At 43.1% G+C, this 24,610-nt stretch overlaps 1 protein-coding gene across 1 annotated transcript in view; it reads right to left on the bottom strand.

Moving 5' to 3' along the window:
• The window catches only part of SCFD2 (sec1 family domain containing 2), a 628,477-nt gene that overhangs the window by 542,426 nt on the left and 61,441 nt on the right, over positions 1-24,610 (bottom strand). Inside the window, exon 4 of the mRNA XM_068278557.1 lies at positions 4,768-4,943. Within this exon, the coding sequence (XP_068134658.1) occupies positions 4,768-4,943 (176 nt within the window). The remainder of the gene's footprint in view (positions 1-4,767; positions 4,944-24,610) is intronic.

Here is a 24,610-nt window from a genome sequence, read left to right on the forward strand (position 1 = left end):
GTGAAAAACAGCAGCATTCTGCAGTTGGTTTGTGGACAGTCATGGCTAAGACAAAGGAGCTTAGTAAGGACATGTGGCTGCTCACAACAAGTCAGGAAAAGGCTACAAGGCCTTTTCTAAATGTTTTCAAGTTCCAGTGGCTATAGTGCAAAGTATTATTAAAAAATACAAGATGTTCCACACTGAGGAAAATTTCAGAGGACATGGTCGGCAGCCAAAAGTGACAACTGTGCTGGCCAGAAGGATAGTGAGAGAGGTAAAAAGAATCCAAGGATCACCACCAAGGCGATCCTGGTGAATCTGGGCTCTGCTGGTGGTAATGTCTCAAGGCAGACAATCCAGTGGACACTGCACACTGCTGGGTTCCACGGATGCAGACCAAGGAGGATGCCACTTCTCCAGATTGGGCACACCAAAGCTTGCTTGGCCTTTGCAAATGCTCATCAGGACAAAGAAGAAGACTTCTGGTCTTCTGTGTTATGGTCAGATGAAACAAAAATTTAATTGTTTGCTCACAATGATGTTTCTTTCTTTTGACGTAAAAAAGGAGAAGCCTTCAACCCAAAGAACACCATCCCCACTGTCAAACATGGTGGTGGGAACCTAATGGTTTGGGTTTTTTTTTTCAGCCAATGGGGCAGGGAACCTAATCACAGTAAACGGCACCATGAAAAAAGTGCAATACATGTGGATTCTCAACGACTACATCAGGTAGTCTGCCGAGAAACTTGGCCTTGGGCACCAGTGGACATTTCACCATGACAATGACCCAAAACGCACAGCAAAAGTGGTGAAGAAATAGTTAGCAGACAACATTAACATTTTGGAGTGGCCCAGCCAGAGTCCTGACTTGAATCCAATTGAGAATCTGTGGAGGGAGCTAAAGATCAGGGTGATGACAAGAAGACCCTCCAACCTGTAAGATTTGGAATTCAATGCTAAAGATGAATTGGCAAAAATACCTGTGGAGACATGCAATAAGTTGGTCTGCAATTATAGGAAGCGTTTGATTGCTGTAATGGCCAATAAAGGCTTTTTTTATTTATTATTGAGAAGGGTATGAATAATTTCGGACTGGACACTTTTGCTCCAATGTAAATAAAAGCTGAGAAATGTTTTTTCCCCACAATAATGCCTCTTGTACATCGTCTTATCTTTTGGGAGACACCTATGTCATTTACCACAGAATATGGCAAGAATAGATAAAAACAATGCAGCATATCACATTTTCTGTCATCATCTTATGAAGTACACAGGGAGGATGTTCAGATTGTGGGTGGAAACCAAAGTAGACTGTGGTAACCTCGGTAAATATGGAAGAACAACATACAAATGTCATAAAAAATAGCAGGCTTGGTGAGAAATGAACCCAGAAGCTTTGTGCAGCAAGTGTTAACCACTTAGTTATTGAGCTATCCTAATAATACGATTTGCATCTGTAATATATAATAACACTGTATACCAAACAAAGTAAAATTTTCCTACACATCACTTAGGATAGTGTAAACAAAAAAGACCCTCTGGCTGGAAAATTTGCAGACATATTACTTATGAAATGGAAAATAACAAACGGATTGTGTAATCTTTCCAAACAGAGACTGCGGTAAGACGGATCACGGTGTGTAAAATGTTAAATCTCAGCTGTTTACTAAGAATCCAGTTTGTGGTTTACACTGGTTACAAAACAACAACATATAATTTTACATTGTGCATCTCGGTCTACGATGCTGAAATAGTGTGAAGTAATACAGGATGGTCCCAACATGCCAAAGGTAACATAGAGCAATCATTTGGCCAAAGTCACATTAGAGAGCGAAGATGTGCAGAACAAGAACTTGAAAATTTCAAGTACAGTACTAATCAGATGTAGGTACTGCTGACCAGTTATGTGACAGCTAACTCATCAACAGATATACAATTTATTGGTAGTTCTGAAATCTGATTTGACTGTCCATATTTCCGCTTCCTGTTAAACTGGACCTTAACTCTTGAACAGGACACAAGGAAAACATAGCAGAAATGCACCCTGTATGTATTTAGAGAGTATAGCCAGTTTAATTCCCCCTAATTTTGTCTAATCACTAGTTGTAATTTGATCTCCCCCCTATGTCACATGACTGCCTATGGCAGATAAGCCCATTTAAAAGCACAAGCTGTAAACAATATGTCTGCTTCCATGACTCAGGAAGGAAGTAGAAACCATGCAGATTTATTTTAGGATTTACATCAGCTGTAACAAAAAAAATGTTTTTTGTTTAAGCGTCATTATGCTGTTGTGTATCTTTTAGAGCAGAGAGGAGTTCTGAGTTCAGGTCCACTTTAAACTGGACCAATTTCCGCTTGCTATTTAGCTGGACTTATTTCCACTTCCTGTTTAACTGGACACATTTCTGCTTCCTGTCTAACTGGAATTTGCGATTACTTTAGTCGCTGTTTTGTTCATTAACAACTAATCATTATTCCCCCTCCAGGCCGCCATTGACTTGGGGGTTAATTGTATTACCGGCAGCTGAATTACGCTGCTTTATCATAATTTGGGCTCCATCTTTTGATGGTGCCCAAATTACTGACTAAGCTCCGTTATAGCTATGATTCACATAATGGACTATGGCGGCGCTTGGTGCGCCCAACATTCCAGCACCATTTTTGTGTTGTGACTCAAGTTTTGTAACCCACCAACCTCTCTTTCCCTAGCTTATTCCCATCATGGTGGGGACGATCACTGTATTTATGTAATGGCACAGTATTCCAAAGAGCCTTGGGGAAGGCTTATGTTCCAGACACCTAGGGTGCGAGACCTTGTTGGAAAGTCCAAGTCAGAAAACTGCTTCATCACATTACTGAGGCTTAAGCTCTGTGAATTAGAGATTTAGCATTTTCACACACAACATCTTATGGTACAGGAAGAATGGGTTTAACATTTATGTAAACAGATGTAAAATAGATATAGAAAATTATTGGGAGTTTGGAATAAAACGTTTATTTTATATTAATATATAATATATATTTAATATATTAATATAAATTTGTTATTTAATGGCAAAAATAGACAAAAATGGTCTTTACTCGTGAGAAGTGCATCTATCCAACAACATTAACAGGCAAATGAGACCCACAGACATTTTTACAACAATAAAGACTTGTATTCTCTTTTTAGGCAACAATGCCAGCTTGTTTTGGGTTAGAACACTCTTCTTCTGGCTTTAATGGTACACTGAGCATGTGATAAAAACAAAATGTACACTTACTGGGGCTTCCTCCAGCCCACCATAGACCACGAGGTCCCCCGGCGTCCTCCTGGCTCCTTCCCTGGCCCCGGCTGTGGTTACAGGATGACTTCAGCCTGAAGTCGTCAGGTCTGCTTCCCACTTCCATGTATAGCGCCATTACGCTGGCTGGCTATGCGTCATCATTCGTAGAGGACCGCGCATGTGCAGGACTGTCATGCCGCATAGCCAGCCAGTGTAATGGCGCTATACACAGAGCTGGAAGCCAACCTGACAATTTCAGGCCGAAGTCGTCCTGTAACCGGAGCCAGGACCTGGAACCAGGGAAGGAGCCAGGAGGAAGCTGGGGGGCCTCGCGGCCTACGGTGGACTGGAGGAAGCCCCAGGTCAGTGTAAATTTTGTTTTTATCACCTGCTCAGGGTCCCTTTAATAATACAATATTGATCTGAAAAATAGATCCTATACTGACAAAAATTGAAGAAAAACCGGGAAAATCTTGGCAAAATGAAGCCCGGAAACACCATCCCTAAGTGCAGATCAATATTGTATCATTAAGGCCCAAAGAAGGGTCGTCTAGCCCGAAACAAGCCGGCGTTGTCGCCTAAAAAGAAAATACAAGTCGTTATTGTTGTAAACATTTCCGTGAGCCTCATTTGCCTGTGAATGTTATTGGATGGATGGATGCACTTCTCACCACTGAAGTCCAATTTTTGTAAATGTTTGCAATTTTGAATATTAAAGAGAACATTAAGACTATTTTTGTTTTCTAGAGCTCTACTTGTTTTTGATCTCATATCTTTATACACAGTTTATACTTCTGTAAACTCTGTAAATGGCGGCTTTCTTGGAATCCTATCTTAATGTGATAGCTAAATATAACTTTTTAAACTGACATAACTAAGTAAGATTCGTTATAAAGGAATAGGTATGCTTTTTAAAAATGATATATCCCTCATTAATTTAATGTTATTTTGGCATACACTGTGCTGAAAATACACATTGTATAAGCTCCCAAGTATGACAGTACTATACCAAACAAGACAGTCTCATACATGTTTACATGAGGATGAGGCTCTGTTGTTTGATGTTGCTTGGTTCTTTCAGGAGTTGTTTAACCACATCTGTTTCATGGATAAGCCTGAATAATTAGACAAGTTCAAGAATGAGTACCGTATTCTGATTATTGCGTAACCCAACCACTATGACTGAATCTCTGAAAGTAAACAATCCCCCTCTGTACACAGATGGCTACAAAAGATACCCGCTATCGCACTAAACTGCCTTCCCAGTTCCTTGCTCTACGCTCCAACAGGCTTATACACACAGCCATGACATCCTCAGGCTGTGCTTCAGCAGACTCTTCCTAGCCATGTGATGCTCAATCTCAGTTAGGTACTATACCTTAGCATTGTCACATATGAATAGAAGCCATAAGCAATGTGCAAGATAAGTGTGGCAATGAATCAAGAATGCAAAGTCTCTCAGGGCCGTACATTATATCAGTGTTAAGGATTCAATTCTGAAACATAAACAACTTACCTGCAAGACAGCTCTTTCAAAAGCCAGGAAATTATCCCACTTGCCACATTCAGGATGTTTCAGTGTCTGGACCGTAGCTAACGCTAGCTGAAGGAGGCCACAGTGGTTCTCTAGAGCTTGCTGATTCTTTTTAAAGAGCATAACATAGGATCGTAGCTGCTCAGGTGTCACTCTACCTGTAAAGGATCAAATAATTAACCTTTATTAAGCAAGACTGAAAAACAGAATAAAAGCAATGGCCATAGAGAGGACAGTTTTGAATTAAAGTTGCCATATAATTTAAAACATGTTTTGTAACTTGATATACATCCACAAATAGGCACAAACATCAATATTTGTGTAAGCTTACTGCATGATTTTAGCAAAAGGTGATTCAAGTCATACACAGACTGAAAGGGATAATGCATAGGAATCCATTCTGGTTTCACCTGATTTTTTTTTCTGAAAGGACAACTGTAATGAGAGGGATATGGAGGGTGCCATATTTATTTCCTTTTAAACAATACCAGTTGCCTGGCAGCCCTGCTGATCTACTTGGCTGCAGTAGTGTCTGAAACACAACAGAAACAAGAATGCAGCTAATGTCAGATCTGATAATGTCAGAAACCACTGATCTGCTGCATGCTTGTTCAGGGTCTATGGCTAAAAGTATTAGAGGCAGAGAATCAGCAGGATAGCCAGGTAACTGGTATTATTTAAAACAAAATAAATATGGCAGCCTCCATATACCTTCTCATCACAGTTGGCCTTTAAAGGGATTTGATAATATGCACTTTTTACCCCATCTCTACAGGGATATATTGGGGGTATGTAATGGATTGATTCATTTTTTTTGTGTCACTCCTCTTCTGTCTTGCTTTAGTTGATATACTTTGGATGTTTTTTTTCTCCTGCTTTTGTATTACGTTTCTTTGTTTTTAAAAGATATGCCGTGGATTTAAAACTTCAAAAATACAACAAAACTGTGTGCCTACTTACCGATAGGGATTTCAATGAGCTGCAAATAATTCCGAGTTGATGCAAATGTCCACAGCTTGAAAATGGATCAATCAAAGCCCTCCTTGGTGGCATTCATTTGATCCATTTTTAAGTTGCAAATATTTGCATACCGTACTTGCATAACCCTGTATCAACTTGGAATTATTTGCATATCATTGATCATCACCAAGTTCAATATAGAGTAAATATGTTTGTGCTAGTTATGCTTTTATACTTATAGGCTTGCAAGAGTTGGGAGCAATGCAACACTGCTTCTGTAACTTACATGACTTCACAGCATCAGCTAGCTTGAAGACTGGTAATTATTTCCTCCCCATTAAAACCTTGACTAAAGCTCACATGTTTAGGAAAAGTTAAAAACAAAACAGAGAAAAATCCTTTTTTGTTGAAACAAAATGAGATAAGTAAATTCATAAATGAAATAAATTAGAGCAAATTAAAATGTTAAAGCATATACAAAATTTACAGTAGAATTTGCTTTTTCTGCAGTGTAATTTTTAGCCTCTAGATCGCAATAACACAAAACACAAGGCTAAATGCTGCACGATTTAATTTTAGCCACTAGATGGTAACAGGACAGCAAAGCATTACAAGGCTGCGTGATTCTATTTCAGACATTAGATGGCAGCAGAACTTTCAATTTCATTGCAGAATGGGTCAGCCCAAGTACAGCTTGGGTTTACCAATACAGCATAGTATTTTGAGTCCAAGAAATGATTGGAGCTAATGCTAGGAGAGGTAATAGCTTAACTACAGTTAACTTTTTTTTCTACATTATAAATTAAATGGGCAATACGGTGATGTAGTGGATGCACTCTCGCCTTGCAGTGTTGGGTCCCTGGTTCAAATCCCAGCCCGCACTCTCTCTGCATGGAGTTTGTATGTTCTCCCCGTGTCTGCGTAAGTTTCATCCGGGCACTCCAGTTTCCTCCCACAGCCCAAAAACCTACAGATAAGTTAATTGGCTTCCCCCTAAAAAAATTAGCCCTAGACTACGATAAATACATTACACGATACATCCATAGCCATATGACTATGTTAGGGATTATATTGTGAGCCACTCTGAAGACTGAAGTGCTGCAGAAGTTGGCGTTATAGAAATACTAAATAATAGTTTTCAGCTTTCAATTGTTGTTCGTGTACCTAGTTAGAATAAAATGCAGGATTTTTGTTGTGAAAATTCTCTATTTCTCTAGGAGTTCTATTCATGGTCATCTAAGATCAGCTTTCTCTGAACACAGAGTCTTATGAAAGGTGTAAAAATAGCTAGCGACATGTTGTCAATTGCCTGTGAAGCCAAATATCATGAGGAACCAGGATTTTTCCTTCATAAAAAGCCCACTAATATTTTCCATGCGTCTTCTTATTTTCTTGCTGCATAAATCCAACCAAAGCAAGCGAGAAAATTTGTGTTTATGGCTTCTGAGAAAGAAGTAATTCCAGGATTTCCTGCAACACTTATATTTACTGAATACAAATTCAACCAGATAAAAACATCTAATCGAAAATACATCTACTAAAATCAAGCAGGCAGACAAATGACAGCGCTCAAGGCTGCAATTATGTACTAATTGTAATCTGAAACATTTTGAAAACATTTGAGCTTTGAATGCAGCTACAGGTATACTTACATTCATTTTGTACAGCGGGAGACATGGCAGCGCTTTCATACAGAGGCTGTACCCGAATGATCTATCTGCACAGAATTGCAGAGCTCCAGAAACTGGACAACATTACACAACTAGCACTCAAACAGGTATAACAAAGGAGGGTGTTAGCTTTAGTAGATAATTTGTGCACAGATTATTCCCTATCGGACTTCCCCACGGCGATGACAGACCCTCAATCTGAATTCAAAATCTTTCAGATTAGAATTAGTACATAATTGCATCTGTTTTGAATTCAAGGCATGTATTTAGCCCCAGTGGGGCTCTGCATGCCTCTGTTGGTTTTCATTTCAGGTGCAGCCTTGAGCGCTGTCATTTGTCTGCCTGCTTGATGAAATGTGTATACCATTTATGATCAGCAGCACAAGGAAAAAATTATGTTTTTATTGTTAGATTAGTGTAAGGTCTTCCCCGTGAGGGTCCGTCATTGCCATGGGGAAGTCCAATAGGGAATAATCTGTGCACAAATTATTTACTAAAGCTAACACCCTCCTTTGTTATACCTGTTTGAGTGCTAGTTGTGTAATGTTGTCCAGTTTCTGGAGCTCTGCACATCAATGCAGATAGATCATTTAGGTGCAGCCTCTGTATGAAAGTGCTGCCATGTCTCCCGCTGTACAAATTGAATGCAAGTAAACGTGTGGCTAGTTGCATTCATTGCTTCAATCTGTATTCAAAATCTTTTAGATAAGAATTAGTACATAATTGCATCTGTTTTGCATTCAAGGCATGTATTTAGCACCAGTGGGGCTCTGCATGCCTCTGTTGGTTTTCATTTCAGGTGCAGCCTTGAGCGCTGTCATTTGTCTGCCTGCTTGATGAAATGTGTATACCATTTATGATCAGCAGCACAAGGAAAAATTATGTTTTTAATGTTAGACTAGTGTTAGGTCTTCCCCGTGAGGGTCCATCATCGCCGTGGGTTAGTCCAATAGGGAATAATCTGTGCACAAATTATTTACTGAAGCTAACATACTCCTTTGTTATACCTGTTTGAGTGCTTGTTGTGTAAAGTTTCTGGAGCTCTGCACATCCATGCAGATAGATCATTCGGGTACAGCCTCTGTATGAAAGCACTGCTATGTCTCTCGCTGTACATCTACTAAAATGTAATTGGTACAAAGGGTGCATGTAGATCAGGAATGACATCTCTTTTTCTAAACAAGCACAAGAGGGAGTGGGGCATGGGGGAGAGAGGCAATCAATCACAAGTACCATAGCTGTCTGCTGTTTTGATCGACACAAAGCTGGAGGTAGTAGCATTCAATTTGTGAAATCTGATCAAATATCGAGTAGTGCAAGGTGTTATCCAAGTAAAAAAACTAATTTTGCCACTCAGTTGCCTGATCATCCAAAATTCTAACAGTGTATGCCCAGCTTTGAGTAAATGAAAGCAAGATCACATTGCTGTTAAAGAGTATATCCAGTACTGCAATGTAAGGTCCCCTATTGTTGCTGGAAGGATCAGTCGGTGGTAGCTTTAATCACTAACCAGTTGGCCCGTAATTCATTAATGACAGAAACTCCACCTCCTCCCATTTGGCAAAGCTCCATGGCGTTTTTTTTCTAAAATTTTCCAAAGCTCTATGGCCTGCTTTGCCAAAGCCCGCCCCAGCTTAGCAGCCATGGCCTAATGGGGCAGGCCGCAGCGAGCAGGTGGGAGTGGCTACAGAGCTTTGGAAGGCTTCAGGAAACGTACGCAGTTGCCAAACAGATGGAGGGGGCAGAGTTTCCCTCATTAACCCCCCTGGCGGTAATCCCGAGCTATGCTCGGGGTAGGAAAAAAATAGGCCAGAGCAGTAATCCCGAGCTCGGCTTGGGGTAGCTAAACTCAATGGGTTGCAGCCTTACCTGGGTCCCGCGTGCGATTGGTGCTGTCCAGCAGGACTCCAGGCTCCTATTGCCGACCACCAGGATCCCCATCTTCTCTATTCTTCCTGGATCCTGGTAGCCAACCAGCGGTGGTGCCGCGTGACGTCATCAGGGGCGGCGCCTCATTTTAAAGTGGACCTGATCTCTTGAATAGGGAAGGGGAAGACAGAGAATTGCGCCCTGTATGTATGTATAGAGTAGCCTGTCTAACTCCCCCTAATCTGGACCTCAATCAATTGCACAGGGCAGAGGAAAACAGAGAACTGCGTCCTGTATGTATGTATAGAGTTTAGCCAGTCTAACTCCCCCTCATCTGGACCCATATCAATTTCACACGGCTGTATGTATAGAGTTTAGCCTGTCTAATCCCCCTTCTGGGCCAGATCTCTTGCACAGGACAAAAGGTAAACAAAGAGAAATGCTGCCTGTATGTACAGTATGTTGTGAGTTTAGCCAGTCTAATTCCTCCTCATTTGTCTCTAATCACAAGTTGTATTTGATATCTCTTCTGTGTCACATGACTGCCATGGCAGAGATGGCAGATAAGCTCATTTGAAAGCACAGAATGTCAATTAGCCATTTGGTTCCCAACTGTTTCTGAGCTAAGCGCTTTTGCTGACGTGCCGGTTTTTGCCTGGATTTTGATTTGACTACGCTCTGCTTGGCGCCTGCATCCATCTCTGCCTAGATTTTGACTACTCTCTGCCTGCTGCCTCAGACTGATAGCAAAGGGAAAAAAGTCCAAAAAGAATCATGCTTCTACTGCCCTGATCGTGATGTCGCCTTTTGTGCCTTTCCCTGTTTCAAAATATACCACACGGGAGGTGTATTAGGTATATATGTACATACTGTATAGTCTGTTGCCTTATTTGTTTCACAGTTTTTTTAAGCTTCTTCATAAATTTAATTACTTCAACAACTTTGTTTTTTAGTCTTATTATACGCGGGATTTCTACAAGACATTTATTCTGACATATTTTGGTGAGTTATGACTTAAAGAGAAACTCTAACCAAAAATTTAACTTTATCCCAATCAGTAGCTGATACCCCCTTTTACATGAGAAATTTATTCCTTTTCACAAACAGACCATCAGGGGGTGCTGTATGACTCATATTGTGGTGAAACCCCTCCCACAAGAAACCCCTCCCACAAGAAAAGTTCGAACTTTTGGCAGTTTCCTGTCTGTGAACCTTGTTTCATTGTGGAAAATAGCTGTTTACTGCTGTTTCCAACTGCCAAAAACCATGCCGCAGCTACATTCCCTGCCAACAGTAAAATGTTCACTGGAGTTCTTCTTTAACCACTTAACGACCGCCCCCAGCCGATGGGCGGCGGCAAAGACCGGGCCCAAACGACCGCAATACGCCTATCGGCGGGGGCGGCTGCGGGAGTGGCTGTGCGGCGATCGCGTCATTCGTGACGCGATCAGCCGCCGGGGACTGGCTCCGCCCACCGTTCGTTGTAACCCGCTGGCCGTTCGGAAGCGCCGGCGGGTTACTAGCACCCGGATCGCCGCATGTAACAAGTATAATAGGCTTTGTAATGTATACAAAGCCTATTATACTGGCTGCCTCCTGCCCTGGTGGTCCCAGGGACCACCAGGGCAGGCTGCAGCCACCCTAGTCTGCACCCAAGCACACTGATTTCCCCCTCCCCTGCCCCCTGATCGCCCACAGCACCCCTCAGACCCCCCCTGCCCACCCCCCAGACCACTGTTTGCACCCAGTCACCCCCCTAATCACCCATCAATCACTCCCTGTCACTATCTGTCAACGCTATTTTATTTTTAAGTCCCTAATCTGCCCCCTACTCCCTCCTGATCACCCCCCCACCCCTCAGATTCTCCCCAGACCCCCCCCCCCAGACCCCCCCCCCGTGTACTGTATGCATCTATCCCCCCTGATCACCTGTCAATCACCTGTCAATCACCTGTCAATCACCCGTCAATTACCCGTCAATCACCCCCTGTCACTGCCACCCATCAATCAGCCCCTAACCTGCCCCTTGCGGGCAATCTGATCACCCACCCACACCAATAGATCGCCCGCAGATCCGACATCAGATCACCTCCCAAATCCATTGTTTACATCTCTTATCTCCTCTAAACACCCACTAATTACCCATCAATCACCCCCTATCACCACCTGTCACTGTTACCCATCAGATTAGACCCTAATCTGCCCCTTGCGGGCACCCAATCACCCGCCCACACGCTCAGATTGCCCTCAGACCCCCCCTTATCAATTCGCCCGTGCAATATTTACATCTGTTATTCCCTGTAATAACCCACTGATCACCTGTCAATCACCCATCAATCACCCCCTGTCACTGCCACCCATCAATCACCCCCTGTCACTGCCACCCATCAAACAGCCCCTAACCTGCCCCTTGCGGGCAATCTGATCACCCACCCACACCAATAGATCGCCCGCAGATCCGACATCAGATCACCTCCCAAATCCATTGTTTACATCTCTTATCTCCTCTAAACACCCACTAATTACCCATCAATCACCCCCTATCACCACCTGTCACTGTTACCCATCAGATTAGACCCTAATCTGCCCCTTGCGGGCACCCAATCACCCGCCCACACGCTCAGATTGCCCTCAGACCCCCCCTTATCAATTCGCCCGTGCAATATTTACATCTGTTATTCCCTGTAATAACCCACTGATCACCTGTCAATCACCCATCAATCACCCCCTGTCACTGCCACCCATCAATCACCCCCTGTCACTGCCACCCATCAAACAGCCCCTAACCTGTCCCTTGCGGGCAATCTGATCACCCACCCACACCAATAGATCGCCCGCAGATCTTCTCTCCTCTAAACACCCACTAATTACCCATCAATCACCCCCTATCACCACCTGTCACTGTTACCCATCAGATTAGACCCTAATCTGCCCCTTGCGGGCACCCAATCACCCGCCCACACCTCAGAACGCCCTCAGACCCCAGCCCTGATCACCTCGCCAGTGCATTGCTTGCATCTATTTCCCCCCTCTAATCACACCTTGAGACACCCATCAATCACCTCCTGTCACCCCCTAGCACACCTACCCATCAGATCAGGCCCTAATTTGCCCCGTGTGGGCTCCTGATCACTCGGCCAAACCCTCAGATCCCCCTCAGACCCCCTTCCGATCACGTCCCCAGTGCATTGATTGCATCTATTTTCCCCTCTAACCGCCCCCTGAGACACCCATCAATCACCTCCTGTCACCCCCCTAGCACTCCTATCCATCAGATCAGGCCCAATACATCCTGTCATCTAAGAGGCCACCCTGCTTATGACCGCTTCCACAAAATTTGCCCCCTCATAGACCACCTGTCATCAAAATTTGCAGATGCTTATACCCCTGAACAGTCATTTTGAGAAATTTGGTTTCCAGACTACTCACAGTTTTGGGCCCGTAAAATGCCAGGGCAGTATAGGAACCCCACAAGTGACCCCATTTTAGAAAGAAGACACCCCAAGGTATTCTGTTAGGTGTATGATGAGTTCATAGAATATTTTATTTTTTGTCAAAAGTTAGAGGAAATTGGATTTTTATTGTTTTTTTCACAAAGTGTCATTTTTCACTAACTTGTGACAAAAAATAAAATCTTCTATGAACTCACCATACCCCTAACGGAATACCTTGGGGTGTCTTCTTTCTAAAATGGGGTCACTTGTGGGGTTCCTATACTGCCCTGGCATTTTAGGGGCCCTAAACCGTGAGGAGTAGTCTAGAATCCAAATGCCTCAAAATGACCTGTGAATAGGACGTTAGGCCCCTTAGCGCACCTAGGTTGCAAAAAAGTGTCACACATGTGGTATCGCCGTACTCAGAAGAAGTAGTATAATGTGTTTTGCGGTGTATTTTTATACATACCCATGCTGGGTGGGAGAAATCTCTCTGTAAATGGACAATTGTGTGTAAAAAAAATCAAATAATTGTCATTTACAGAGATATTTCTCCCACCCAGCATCTGTATGTGTAAAAATACACCCCAAAACACATTATACTACTTCTCCTGAGTACGGCGGTACCACATGTGTGGCACTTTTTTGCACCCTAAGTGCGCTAAGGGGCCCAAAGTCCAATGAGTACCTTTAGGATTTCACAGGTCATTTTGCGACATTTGGTTTCAAGACTACTCCTCACGGTTTTATTATTATGTTATTTTTTGTCACAAGTTAGCGGAAAATGACACTTTGTGAAAAAAAAACAATTAACATCAATTTCCGCTAACTTGTGACAAAAAAAAAAAATCTTCTATGAACTCACCATACTCCTAATGGAATACCTTGGGGTGTCTTCTTTCTAAAATGGGGTAATTTGTGGGGTTCCTATACTGTCCTGGCATTTTAGGGGCCCTAAACCGTGAGGAGTAGTCTTGAAACGAAATTTCTCAAAATGACCTGTGAAATCCTAAAGGTACTCATTGGACTTTGGGCCCCTTAGCGCAGTTAGGGTGCAAAAAAGTGCCACACATGTGGTATCGCCGTACTCAGGAGAAGTAGTATAATGTGTTTTGGGGTGTATTTTTCCACATACCCATGCTGAGTGGGAGAAATATCTCTATAAATAGACAATTGTGTGTAAAAAAAATAAAAAAATTGTCATTTACGGAGATATTTCTCCCACCCAGCATGGGTATGTGTAAAAATACACCCCAAAACACATTATACTACTTTTCCTGAGTACGGCAATACCACATGTGTGGCACTTTTTTGCAGCCTAACTGCGCTAAGGGGCCCAAAGTCCAATGAGCATCTTTAGGCTTTACAGGGGTGCTTACAATTAGGCACCCCCCAAAATGCCAGGACAGTGAACACACCCCACAAATGACCCCATTTTGGAAAGTAGACACTTCAAGGTATTCAGAGAGGAGCATAGTGAGTTCGTGGCAGATTTCATTTTTTTTTTTTCGCAAGTTAGAAGAAATGGAAACTTTTTTTTTTTGTTGTTGTTGTCACAAAGTGTCATTTTCTGCTAACTTGTGACAAAAAATAAAATCTTCTATGAACTCACCATGAACTCACCATGCCTCTCACTGAATACTTTGGGATGTCTTCTTTCCAAAATGGGGTCATTTGGGGGATATTTGTACTATCCTGGAATTTTAGCCCCTCATGAAACCTGACAGGTGCGCAGAAAAGTCAGAGATGCTTGAAAATGGGAAAATTCACTTTTGGCACCATAGTTTGTAAACGCTATAACTTTTACCCAATCCAATAAATATACACTGAATGGTTTTTTTTTTATCAAAGACATGTAGCAGAATAACTTTCGCGCTCAAATGTATAGGAAATTTTACTTTATTTGAAAAATGTCAGCACAGAAAGTTAAAAAAGTCATTTTTTGACAAAATTCATGTCTTTTTTGATGAATATAATAAAAAGTAAAACTCGCAGCAGCAATCAAATAGCATCAAAAGAAAGCTGTATTAGTGACAAGAAAAGGAGGTAAAATTAGGTGGTAGGTTGTATGACCGAGCATTAAACCGTGAAAGCTGCAGTGGTCTGAATGGAGAAAAAGGCTCTGGTCCTTAAGGGGCGAAAAGACTGTGGTCCTGAAGTGGTTAAAGGGGTTCTTTCGCGAAAAAAGTAGGCAGTTAAAAAATGTGACAGATGACAGGTTTTGGGCCATTCCATCTTTTTAAGGGGGATTCTCAGGGCTTTCTTTGTTTTCAACAGCATTTCCTGAACAACAGTTGCAAAATCTAACTGACATAATAGTGTGCAAGTGATTAGGGAGGCCAGCTGGTATCTTGCTATTTTGGCAGTTAAACTGCTGTTCAGGAAATCCTGTTGAAAACAAAGAAAGCCCTGAGAATCCCCCTTAAAGAAAACCTGTACTGAAAATAAAAGTCAAAATAAGCATACTTACCTTCCATGTAGTCTACTCCTCAGTGTCTTTCTCCTGTCCCGCGTCCTATTTGTTCACTATGATCAAGGGAATTTTCCGTCCTCCATTTTGAATATAGCCATTACCCCATAACAGCTTTCTGGTCAGCACACAGTTAAACTGTAACATCGCCCACTTGAGCCATAGGGAAACATGAACATTACCTGGTACATCCGTTTTCCTCTCAGCTATAACTGACAGCAACTGATATTTTACTGACAGCAACTGATATATTTCAGATCTGACAAAATATTGTCAGAACTGGATGGGATTATTGTCAGAAGAAAATGGGGAGCTTCTGAGAGGAACTGATGGCAAGGTAACTATGTAATGTTCATTTGAAGTTACCTCATGTGTTTATTTTAAATATTTTTACTCAGTACAGGTTCTCTTTAAGCTGGCCACTAACGGTCCAATTTCTAGCGAAAAATCGTTCGAGCGATCAGAAATTCTGATCGGATTAGTTGTAAATGATCTCCATTGGTGGACACAATCGATTATGAACGAGTGCAAGAAATGTTGCCCGAATGAATTTTCGTCGAACGAAAATTTGGATTTTCTTGGTGGTCGTGATAGATAGGAAGCAAAGATTGGTTAGTTGATGGTGTAGTGAACGATTTTTCGTCCGATCAGAATTTCTGATCGCTCGAAAGAACCCCTTTAAGAATTGGAGGCCTAAAATTATTGCATTATGGGCGAGTGAGTGATTAACCTTACCGCCCACCGATCCATGCAGCAGTATTAGAGAGCCTTACTATGCAGGCACTCTATTTTACACTAAAAGTACTCTTAGGCCCCTTACCCAAATTAGCATTTTTTTTGCTGAGATTTGCAGTAACGCAATGTGCAGCAATCCGTGGGGACATTAGAAGCGCATGGACTGCACTGTCGCATGTCTCTATCCATGTGTTGTGATTCACCATGGAATCACAACACACGGTTGTTGACAAATGAACACAAATGAAATGAAATTTCAATTCACTATAATGAATAGAATCACAATCGCATTGATGAAAATCCCATCAGAATGGAAGTGCTGTACGTTGCGTCGGCACTACTGTTTGATGCGCTTTAGTGGGGAAGGGGCGTTAAAGAGGAACTGTAGTGAAAATAACAAAATGAATAACATTGCTTATTTTTTACAATATTCATTTATAAATTACTTAGTAAGTGATTGCCTATTGCAGTGATGGCTAACCTTGGCACTCCAGCTGTGACAAAACTACAAATCCCATCATGCCTCTGTCTCCCGAGTTACGCTTACAGCTGTCAGAGTATTGCAATGCCTTATGGGACTTGTAGTTCCACCACAGCTGGAGTGCCAAGGTTAGCCATCACTGGCCTATTGTAACATCTTCCTTCTACCTGATTTACATTCTGAACTGTATCACTGGTGGTGACATCTTTAGCCCTGCCAGGGGATCTGTACAGAATGTTGTTGTTTTTTTAAAGGTATATGCATAGAGGCTACTGCTTGCTTGGCAGATGTAAAAAACAAGAATTTCACACAACGCAATGAGGTTCACAGCCAGCGAACTGTCAGGACCATGGTCCCAGGGGAGGACTGGGACCTTTTGGCCTGGGGGGACAACACAAACTAGAGGCCCGTTTCACGGCATCCCCAGCCCAAAGCCATATATTTCTTGTGTGCAAATCTACACACACACACACACACACGATGCCTAACCTGGACTGGTGCCATCGCCGGGGACTGGGAGGCAGCGGCAGCGAATGGCTGACTGCAGAGCTGCGGCGAGGGACATGCTGGGAGCGTGGGGCTGGACGAAGCCCCGGGTAAGTAGCACTTATTTCATTAAAAATGCCTGATAACTCCTTTAAACAACCCCCCCCCCCCCACACACACACACACACACACACACACACAAACCTACCTACCTGGTGATGCCTAACCCCACTCCTGCCCACCCACCATACAAACTACTTGTCTGACACCTACTCCCCCCCCCCCCCCTCCAACTACCTGTTTGACAGTGCCTAACTGCCTTCCTCCCCCCGCCCCTCCCCTGCCGCCAATCACACCACAAGAAGAAAAAACATTCCCCCTCAGGCCAGGGTCAGAATGGGGATGATTATCACACTAAAAAAAACTCAGAGGGCACTGGCCTGGGCAGAGAATTGAATTTGACAGCAGTAGCAGGCAGGCAGCAAAGTGTGAGTAACTCAGTGACAAGAAGGGAGATGAAGTACAGAAACAAAATTTATAAAAACCACCTTCTCCTCTGGCAACCTGGACCCGACCTCCTCTATCCTCCTGTCTCCTCAGTCCTACACCTCCTCCTCCACAGCAGCAAGCAGCTATAGGTGGCATCTCCGACTCCCAGCCCAGTGTCCGACTCCTCCAGCCAGGACAGCCAGCCAGCCACTCGTAGCCGCAGCTCCAGGCCCCCAGCCCCCCCAGCACAGAAAGCTGAAGAGTGAGACAGCTCACTCCGACGACACCTCAGGCACAGCAGCACAGGGGAGGACTGTGTCCGACTCCTCCAGCCAGCCACTCGTAGCCACAGCTCCAGGCCCCCAGCCCCCCCAGCACAGAAAGCTGAAGAGAGAGACAGCTCACTCCGATGACACCGCAGGCACAGCAGCACGTTGTGGGCGACAATGGCTCCAGGCGGGGGGCGGAGTCAAGCAGGGTCAACCCACCTGGCCAGAGAGGACCTAAGCTATTTGTGTCCTTGTGCCGCTCACATCCACCGCAGGCGCAGTCACGCACAAGGGCACACCACCTCAGCCCCTTCTCTGATTGGATACTTCAACTTGCCGGGAAATATCGCGCGAGGTTGCGATCCCCACTGCGAACCTGTCACCTGTGGTATGTCTGCGGCCGCTGCGTATAGCAGCGGCCGGCCCTAATTACTTAAGATTCGGGCAGCCCGGGGGGCAATTGCCCCCCGTCCCCCTGGGCCAGTCCTCCCCTGCATGGTCCTGACATCACACTGTGGGGGGTGTTTCAACCCAATATCAGCCACACAGACACCCCCTCCCCCCCCCCCCCCCCCTGATGATCTACTGGAGAAAAGGTAAAGGTTTTGCATGGGAAAGGGGGTATTGGCTACTGACTGGGATGAAATTGGTAGTAACTGAGTACACTTAATGAAAAATGCAATCAGAAAAAATATGCAGCAAAAGAAGTTACCACAAGTAAGCATTCCATTCAGGAAGGTGTCCTTTACGTGGTCTAAAATAGTTATATTCCTGAAAGACAATTTACAAAGCACTGGGAAATTTGCAACATTTCTTAGAAGTACAGTAGTTTAGTCAAGTTATTACGTAAACAAAAATCTTCATAGTAGACGCCACTAAGAAAATCCACATCTTTAATTGTCTACCACAAACTACCACATATTTTCTTTCCCTTCTTAGGAAAAATAATGGTTAAAAACCGTCTTTGGTGGAAGAAAATGGCTAAAGCAACAAAATAGAGATTTCAAAACTAAATGTGGTCTGCCGAAAAACTTTCTTACGAAAAGCAGCCAGCATTAATCTGTCAAAGGAGGAAGGGGAAAAAAATCAGCGTTACTATAAACTACGGTACATAGGAATCTACACCTGAAAAAACACATTGGATGCAACATTAGTGTGACCGAGTCTGAGGCCTCCGCCAGCCATAAGCCTCAGACCTCAGGAACTAGCGCTAACAGCTTAGTAATAAAGGGCACAGAGCGGGGGAAGGAGGACCCGGCCAATGGTCTTCACTTTTTCTGTCATTCACAAATACAACCAGCCTGGGAAATACACACAGCGGTTCATCATTCTGTGGTTGAAAGAATCATTTACAATGCTGTCTTATAATTATGATAAAAACTCCAAGGATAAACAAGCTCTTGAACAATTAGTAAGAGAGGAGGTAACTGATATGTTACAAGCCCGCAGCCTTCAACCTTTTTGAAAAAAAAGCCTAAATGAAGTCCTTGGGCACTGGAGCATATGCTTTTCATTTCCTTCAAGAAACATAAGCAAACATTTCATTTCTTCAAAACAATCGTTTTCGTTAAGAAAAACTCTAGGGGACGCTGTATGCAAATAATTAGCTAAAAGTGCATTGCAAATAAATACATAAAGTGATTAAAGGCCTTGTTTCCTACCACTGTAGCTTAAAATACAGTTGCATGATACATTAGTGCCTTTCAGTGTTTTATCCTGGGTATGATAGTAAATGTGAGCCAGACAATGCTGTAAGAAGGCAAAATTACATTGAGGCTTTGTTCACATCTAAAATTGCAATTGCTGAGGCAAGTGTTTTGCGATTTTCTGAGTGATTTTTTTTTCCCTTGCCGCTTACCTGTGCGCTACAATTTTTCGTCAAGCGCTTTTCTAAGCGCTTTTGCAGAGCGATTCTGTTTTTTTTACTTTCTGACATCAGTCAGGAAGTGAACTCTTTCACCCAGAAATGAATAAATACAATGTATTTATTCATGAAAGTGCAAACGCAATCGCCGCACAAAGCGATTTTGTGAAAATTTTTTCCTATACCTTCCATTGTAGCAAAATCGCCCTAAAAATGGTACATGCAGTGCTTTGCTGAGCGGAAAGCAGACGAAACACGCTGATATGAACTATCCCATAAGGATTCATTACACAAGATTTTTTAGGGCAATTTTTAAAATCGCCGGCGCTAAAAAATAGGCAAAAACGCCCTGAGAGGTGCTTTTAAGTAAGGGGGCTTTGTGGTCTCTTTTAGACCCAGTTCACACTGAACAATTAAAAAACTGATCCGTGAAACTGATCCGTTTTTAATAATATATAATCTGAACATTTGTACAGCGCTTTTCTCCTGTTGGACTCAAAGCACTCCCTGGCCACCCTGCAGAGTTAGGGAGTCTTACCTTGAACTCCTTACTGAATAGGTACTGACCCGTGCCAGGATTGGAACTCTGGTCTCCCATGTCAAAGGCGGTGCCCTTAACCAGTACACTATCCAGCCACTAATAGGCATCAATTTTTGACCTGTCACCCTCCATTCTGTTATTGGCGCCCGTCGCTACGGATTTATTGCAGCCTCCCCTAATTTATGCTCCGTTCAGTGGAATGAGCTGAACAGGTCCGTTCTATTAATTAACATAGGATGAGTTTACCTCTGTTAAGGGGCCCATACACTGGTCGATTTCAGCCATCGATCGAATCGATTCTATCAAATCAGCCTATCGATCACTTTGCGGCCGATTTCAATTGATTTGATCTGAGTGGATGGAAAGTCTAGGTCGATCTGCCGCTGGCAGCAGATCGATGGCCCATAGAGTTGCATTGGATCTAATGGTCCAATAATGTATTTAGATTGATTTCCAATAGATTTCAATCTGTGGCACACATCAGATAGATTCCTGTCAGATTCGACTTGACAGGCATCTGACAGAAATCTATCTGATGCTCGAATCTGCTGCAAATCCATAAATGTATGGCCACCTTTAGCATCCAGTCCATTTAGCTCTGCTAAGCAGACTGTTTTTAGTGCCAATGTGAACCGGGCCTTAAAGAGAAACTCCAACCAAGAATTGAACTTTTTCCCAATCAGTAGCTGATACCCCATTTTACATGAGAAAGACAATGATTTTCACAAACAGACCATCAGGGGGCGCTGTGTGACTGATTTTGTGCTGAAACCCCTCCCACAAGAGGCTCTGAATACCGCGGTACTGCTGGCAAACTGCCACAATGTAACAATGTTCAGAGACAGGAAATAGCTGTTATTAGCTGTCTAACAGACAGAGCAGCTAGAAACAGCTAAATAACCTGCCCACAGTAACAATGTCACCATGTAATACATGTCAGAATGTGAATCTGGGAGAGGAAAGATTTTACAATGAGCAAACACTGACTAAATCATTTATACATAATTATGGTAAAAAATGAAGCACTTTTTTTACTACATTATTTTCACTGGAGTTCCTCTTTAAGCTGGCCATACACTGGCCCGATTTGCCGCCGTTTCGACAGCAGATTCGATCACTGGGATCGAATCTGCTGCCAATCGTTCGCGCTACACGCCGAATTTCGATCCATTTCGTCCGATCCTGTCGATCGCTCCGTGCGGAAAATTACCGTCGATCGCCCGCGGGTAGGGAGCGCATCGCTAGCGGCGTTCGAGTGCCCGACGACCGACGCAATAGAGCCCGCATACATTACCTGCTCCGCCGGCGCGACTCCAGTCTCCCGGTCACCGCTGCTCTGTCTGCGCCTCTGGTCTCCAGGTCCGGCATGCCTCACTTCTTCTAGCCCGGCAGGAAGTTTAAACAGTAGAGCGCCCTCTACTGTTTAAACTTCCTGCCGGGCTAGAAGAAGTGAGGCATGCCGGACCTGGAGACCAGAGCGCACACAGAGCAGCGGTGACCGGGGGACTGGAGTCGCGCCGGCGGAGCAGGTAATGTATGCGGGCGGGGGCAGCAGCAGCAGCACCACCACAACAGATTGTGAACGGTTTCAGGCTGAAATCAGGTCACAATCTGTTTGCTGTAAAGGTAGCCATACGATCCCTCAGATAGAGGGATCTATCTGTTGGTCGAATCTGATGGCAAATCGACCAGTGTATGGCCACCTTTAGTCCTATATACTTTCTTAGTAGTTCTAGATCCCTGCAAGCTCTCTGTGCATTCTGTACTGTACTGGTCCAAGCCTTATCCCATAGAGCCATATAAATCCCTGCCATGCACTGATGAGGACCAGAGACTTTGGAACAGCCGTCTGAATTTTGGGTTGGTGTGGCTCTAGAATGTATAAGCTATTGGCTCAATATACACCAGTGGTTCTGGACGTGTGCCTGGCTTTTGGGGGCATAAAGAGATGATTTGCATATTCGGGAGTGATGCATCATGGGATACCACAGTTGCTCACTAGAGCTGAATTAATGCAAATACTTCTTGGTTTAAATTGGACCTGAACTCTTGCACGGGACAGTTGGAAAGTATAGAGAAATACACATTATATGTACTGTATTTAAAGATATTAGCCTGTCAAATCCCCCCTCATCTGTGACTAATCAAAAGCTGTAATTTCATCTCTTGGCTGTGTCAGCTAGCTGCCTCGGCAGAACAGCTAATTGGTAAACACAGGATGTTAACAATATGTCTGCTTCCATTAAAAAGCAGTAAGTAGACATGCTGCAGATTTATTGCAGGATTTGTATCAGCTGTAACAAATAAATGTTTTTCTTTAAAGGTTATTATGCTGTTACTTATCTTTTAGAGCAGAGGGTAAGTTCTGAGTTCAGGCCCACGTTAAAGAGAATCTGTGTGGTAAAATCGCACAAAAGTAAAAATACCAGTGCGTTAGGGGACATCTCCTATTACCCTCTGACACAATTTCGCCGCTCATCGCCGCATTAAAAGTGGTTAACCACTTTACCCCCGCGCGTACGGATTTCTCCGCCCCTTTTTCCATCATTTCACCCCCAGGGACGGAGAAATCCGTACTCTGCGCACTCCCGCCGCTGTCCGCGCTCCCGCTCGTAAACACGCCGCCCGCCGCTAGTAAACACGCCGCCGCCCGCTCGCCCAGAGATCAACGAACGGGAAAATCCATTCCCGTTCGTTGATCTAAGCCCCGCAATGATCTGCTGCCGCTCGGCTGAGCAGCGCGATCATTGTGAAAAAATAAACAAAAATAAAACAAAGTCCCAGCCTCTTTCTACTTCCTGCAAGCGTCCGGAAGGACGCTTGCAGGTCGCATGAAACAAATTGGTAATGTTGCCATCTTGTGGCCAAATAGTAAAACTACACCCTAACCATTTTTTACACACAAATAAACTTGTTTTACACAAAAAATTAACTCCTTACCTCCCACACTCCCCAATTTTTTTTTTTTGTAATTAAAAAAAAAATAAAAAATTTACAATTTAAAAAAAATACATAAATAGTTACCTTAGGGACTGAACTTTTTAAATATTTATGTCAAGAGGATATAACACTGTTACTTTATAAACTATGGGCTTGTAATTAGGGATGGACGCAAAACTGAAAAAAATGCACCTTTATTTCCAACTAAAATATTGGCGGCAAACATTGTGATAGGGACATAATTTAAACGGTTTTATAACCGGGATAAATAGGCATATACATTTAATGGGTTTTAATTACAGTAGCATGCATTATTTAAAAACTATAAAGGTCGAAAACTGAAAAATAATAAATTTTTTCCCACATTTTTTCCTATTTTCCCATTAAAACACATTTAGAATAAAATTATTCTTGGCATAATGTCCCACCTAAAGAAAGCCTAATTGGTGGCGAAAAAAACAAGATATAGTTCATTTCATTGCGATAAGTAATGATAAAATTATAGACGAATGAATGGAAGGAGCGCTGAAAGGTGTAAATTGCTCTGGTGGTCAGGGGGTAAAACCCCTCAGTTGGGAAGTGGTTAAAAACAGTTTTTAAAAGTTTGTTTATAAACAAACAAAATGGCCACCAAAACAGGAAGTAGGTTGATGTACAGTATGTCCACACATAGAAAATACATCCATACACAAGCAGGCTGTATACAGCCTTCCTTTTGAATCTCAAGAGATCATTTGTGTGTTTCTTTCCCCCTGTTCTCATGCACTGAAGTTTCAGGCTGCTCGTTTCTTCCTGCAAACAGCTTTGTCCTTGTCTGTAATTCTTCAGTATGTGAAAGCCCAGCCAGCTCAGATGACGATTTATCCAGCTTGTAAAAGATAGGAGAGAAGCTGCTCTAATCTAAATAATACACAGGCAGTGTGCATAGAGGGGCCTGGAAGGGGGAGCACATAGCAGAACCACAACACTGAAGAACTTGGCAGCCTTCCAAACACAGGTTGACAAGTCTGACAGGGGAAAGATACATTGATTTATTACAGAGACTGTGATAGTACAAAGTGCTGCAGTAAGCCAGAACACATTAGAATAGCTTTTGGAACTTGTAGGATGATAAAAAACAGGATGCAATTTTTGTTACGGAGTCTCTTTAAGAAGGCAAAATTACATTGCCTACAATGTAATTCAATGTAGCTTTGGTAACAGATGAAAGAGAACGCTGCTTTTCTTACTTTTTCCAAACAAATTTCCCAGCCCCCACTGAAATTCTTGACTAGGATGTATACATCAATCTGGCACGGAATCCTGGCCATGAGCATCCCCTAGAAGTCAGCCATATATGGAGAGATTGGATTACTTAAGCACTACAACATAATCACATTTGCAAAAAAATTGAAGGCAATCATTTGCACAGAGTTAAATTACACCAAAATTTTATGTGACGTAAGATGGTAAATAAGATGCTTATAATTCTGGCCTACAAGCACATTTAATGCAAATTGTATGCTAAACTGAACCAGACTCAGCATGTGATCGATCAAATTAAAAGCTGCATATAATTTGCATGCAAGCCAGGACGATTAGAATCCTGTTGACCACTTCTGATTGTGACAACAAGTC

This window comes from Hyperolius riggenbachi, chromosome 1 (assembly GCF_040937935.1).
Source record: "Hyperolius riggenbachi isolate aHypRig1 chromosome 1, aHypRig1.pri, whole genome shotgun sequence".
NCBI lineage: Eukaryota > Metazoa > Chordata > Amphibia > Anura > Hyperoliidae > Hyperolius > Hyperolius riggenbachi.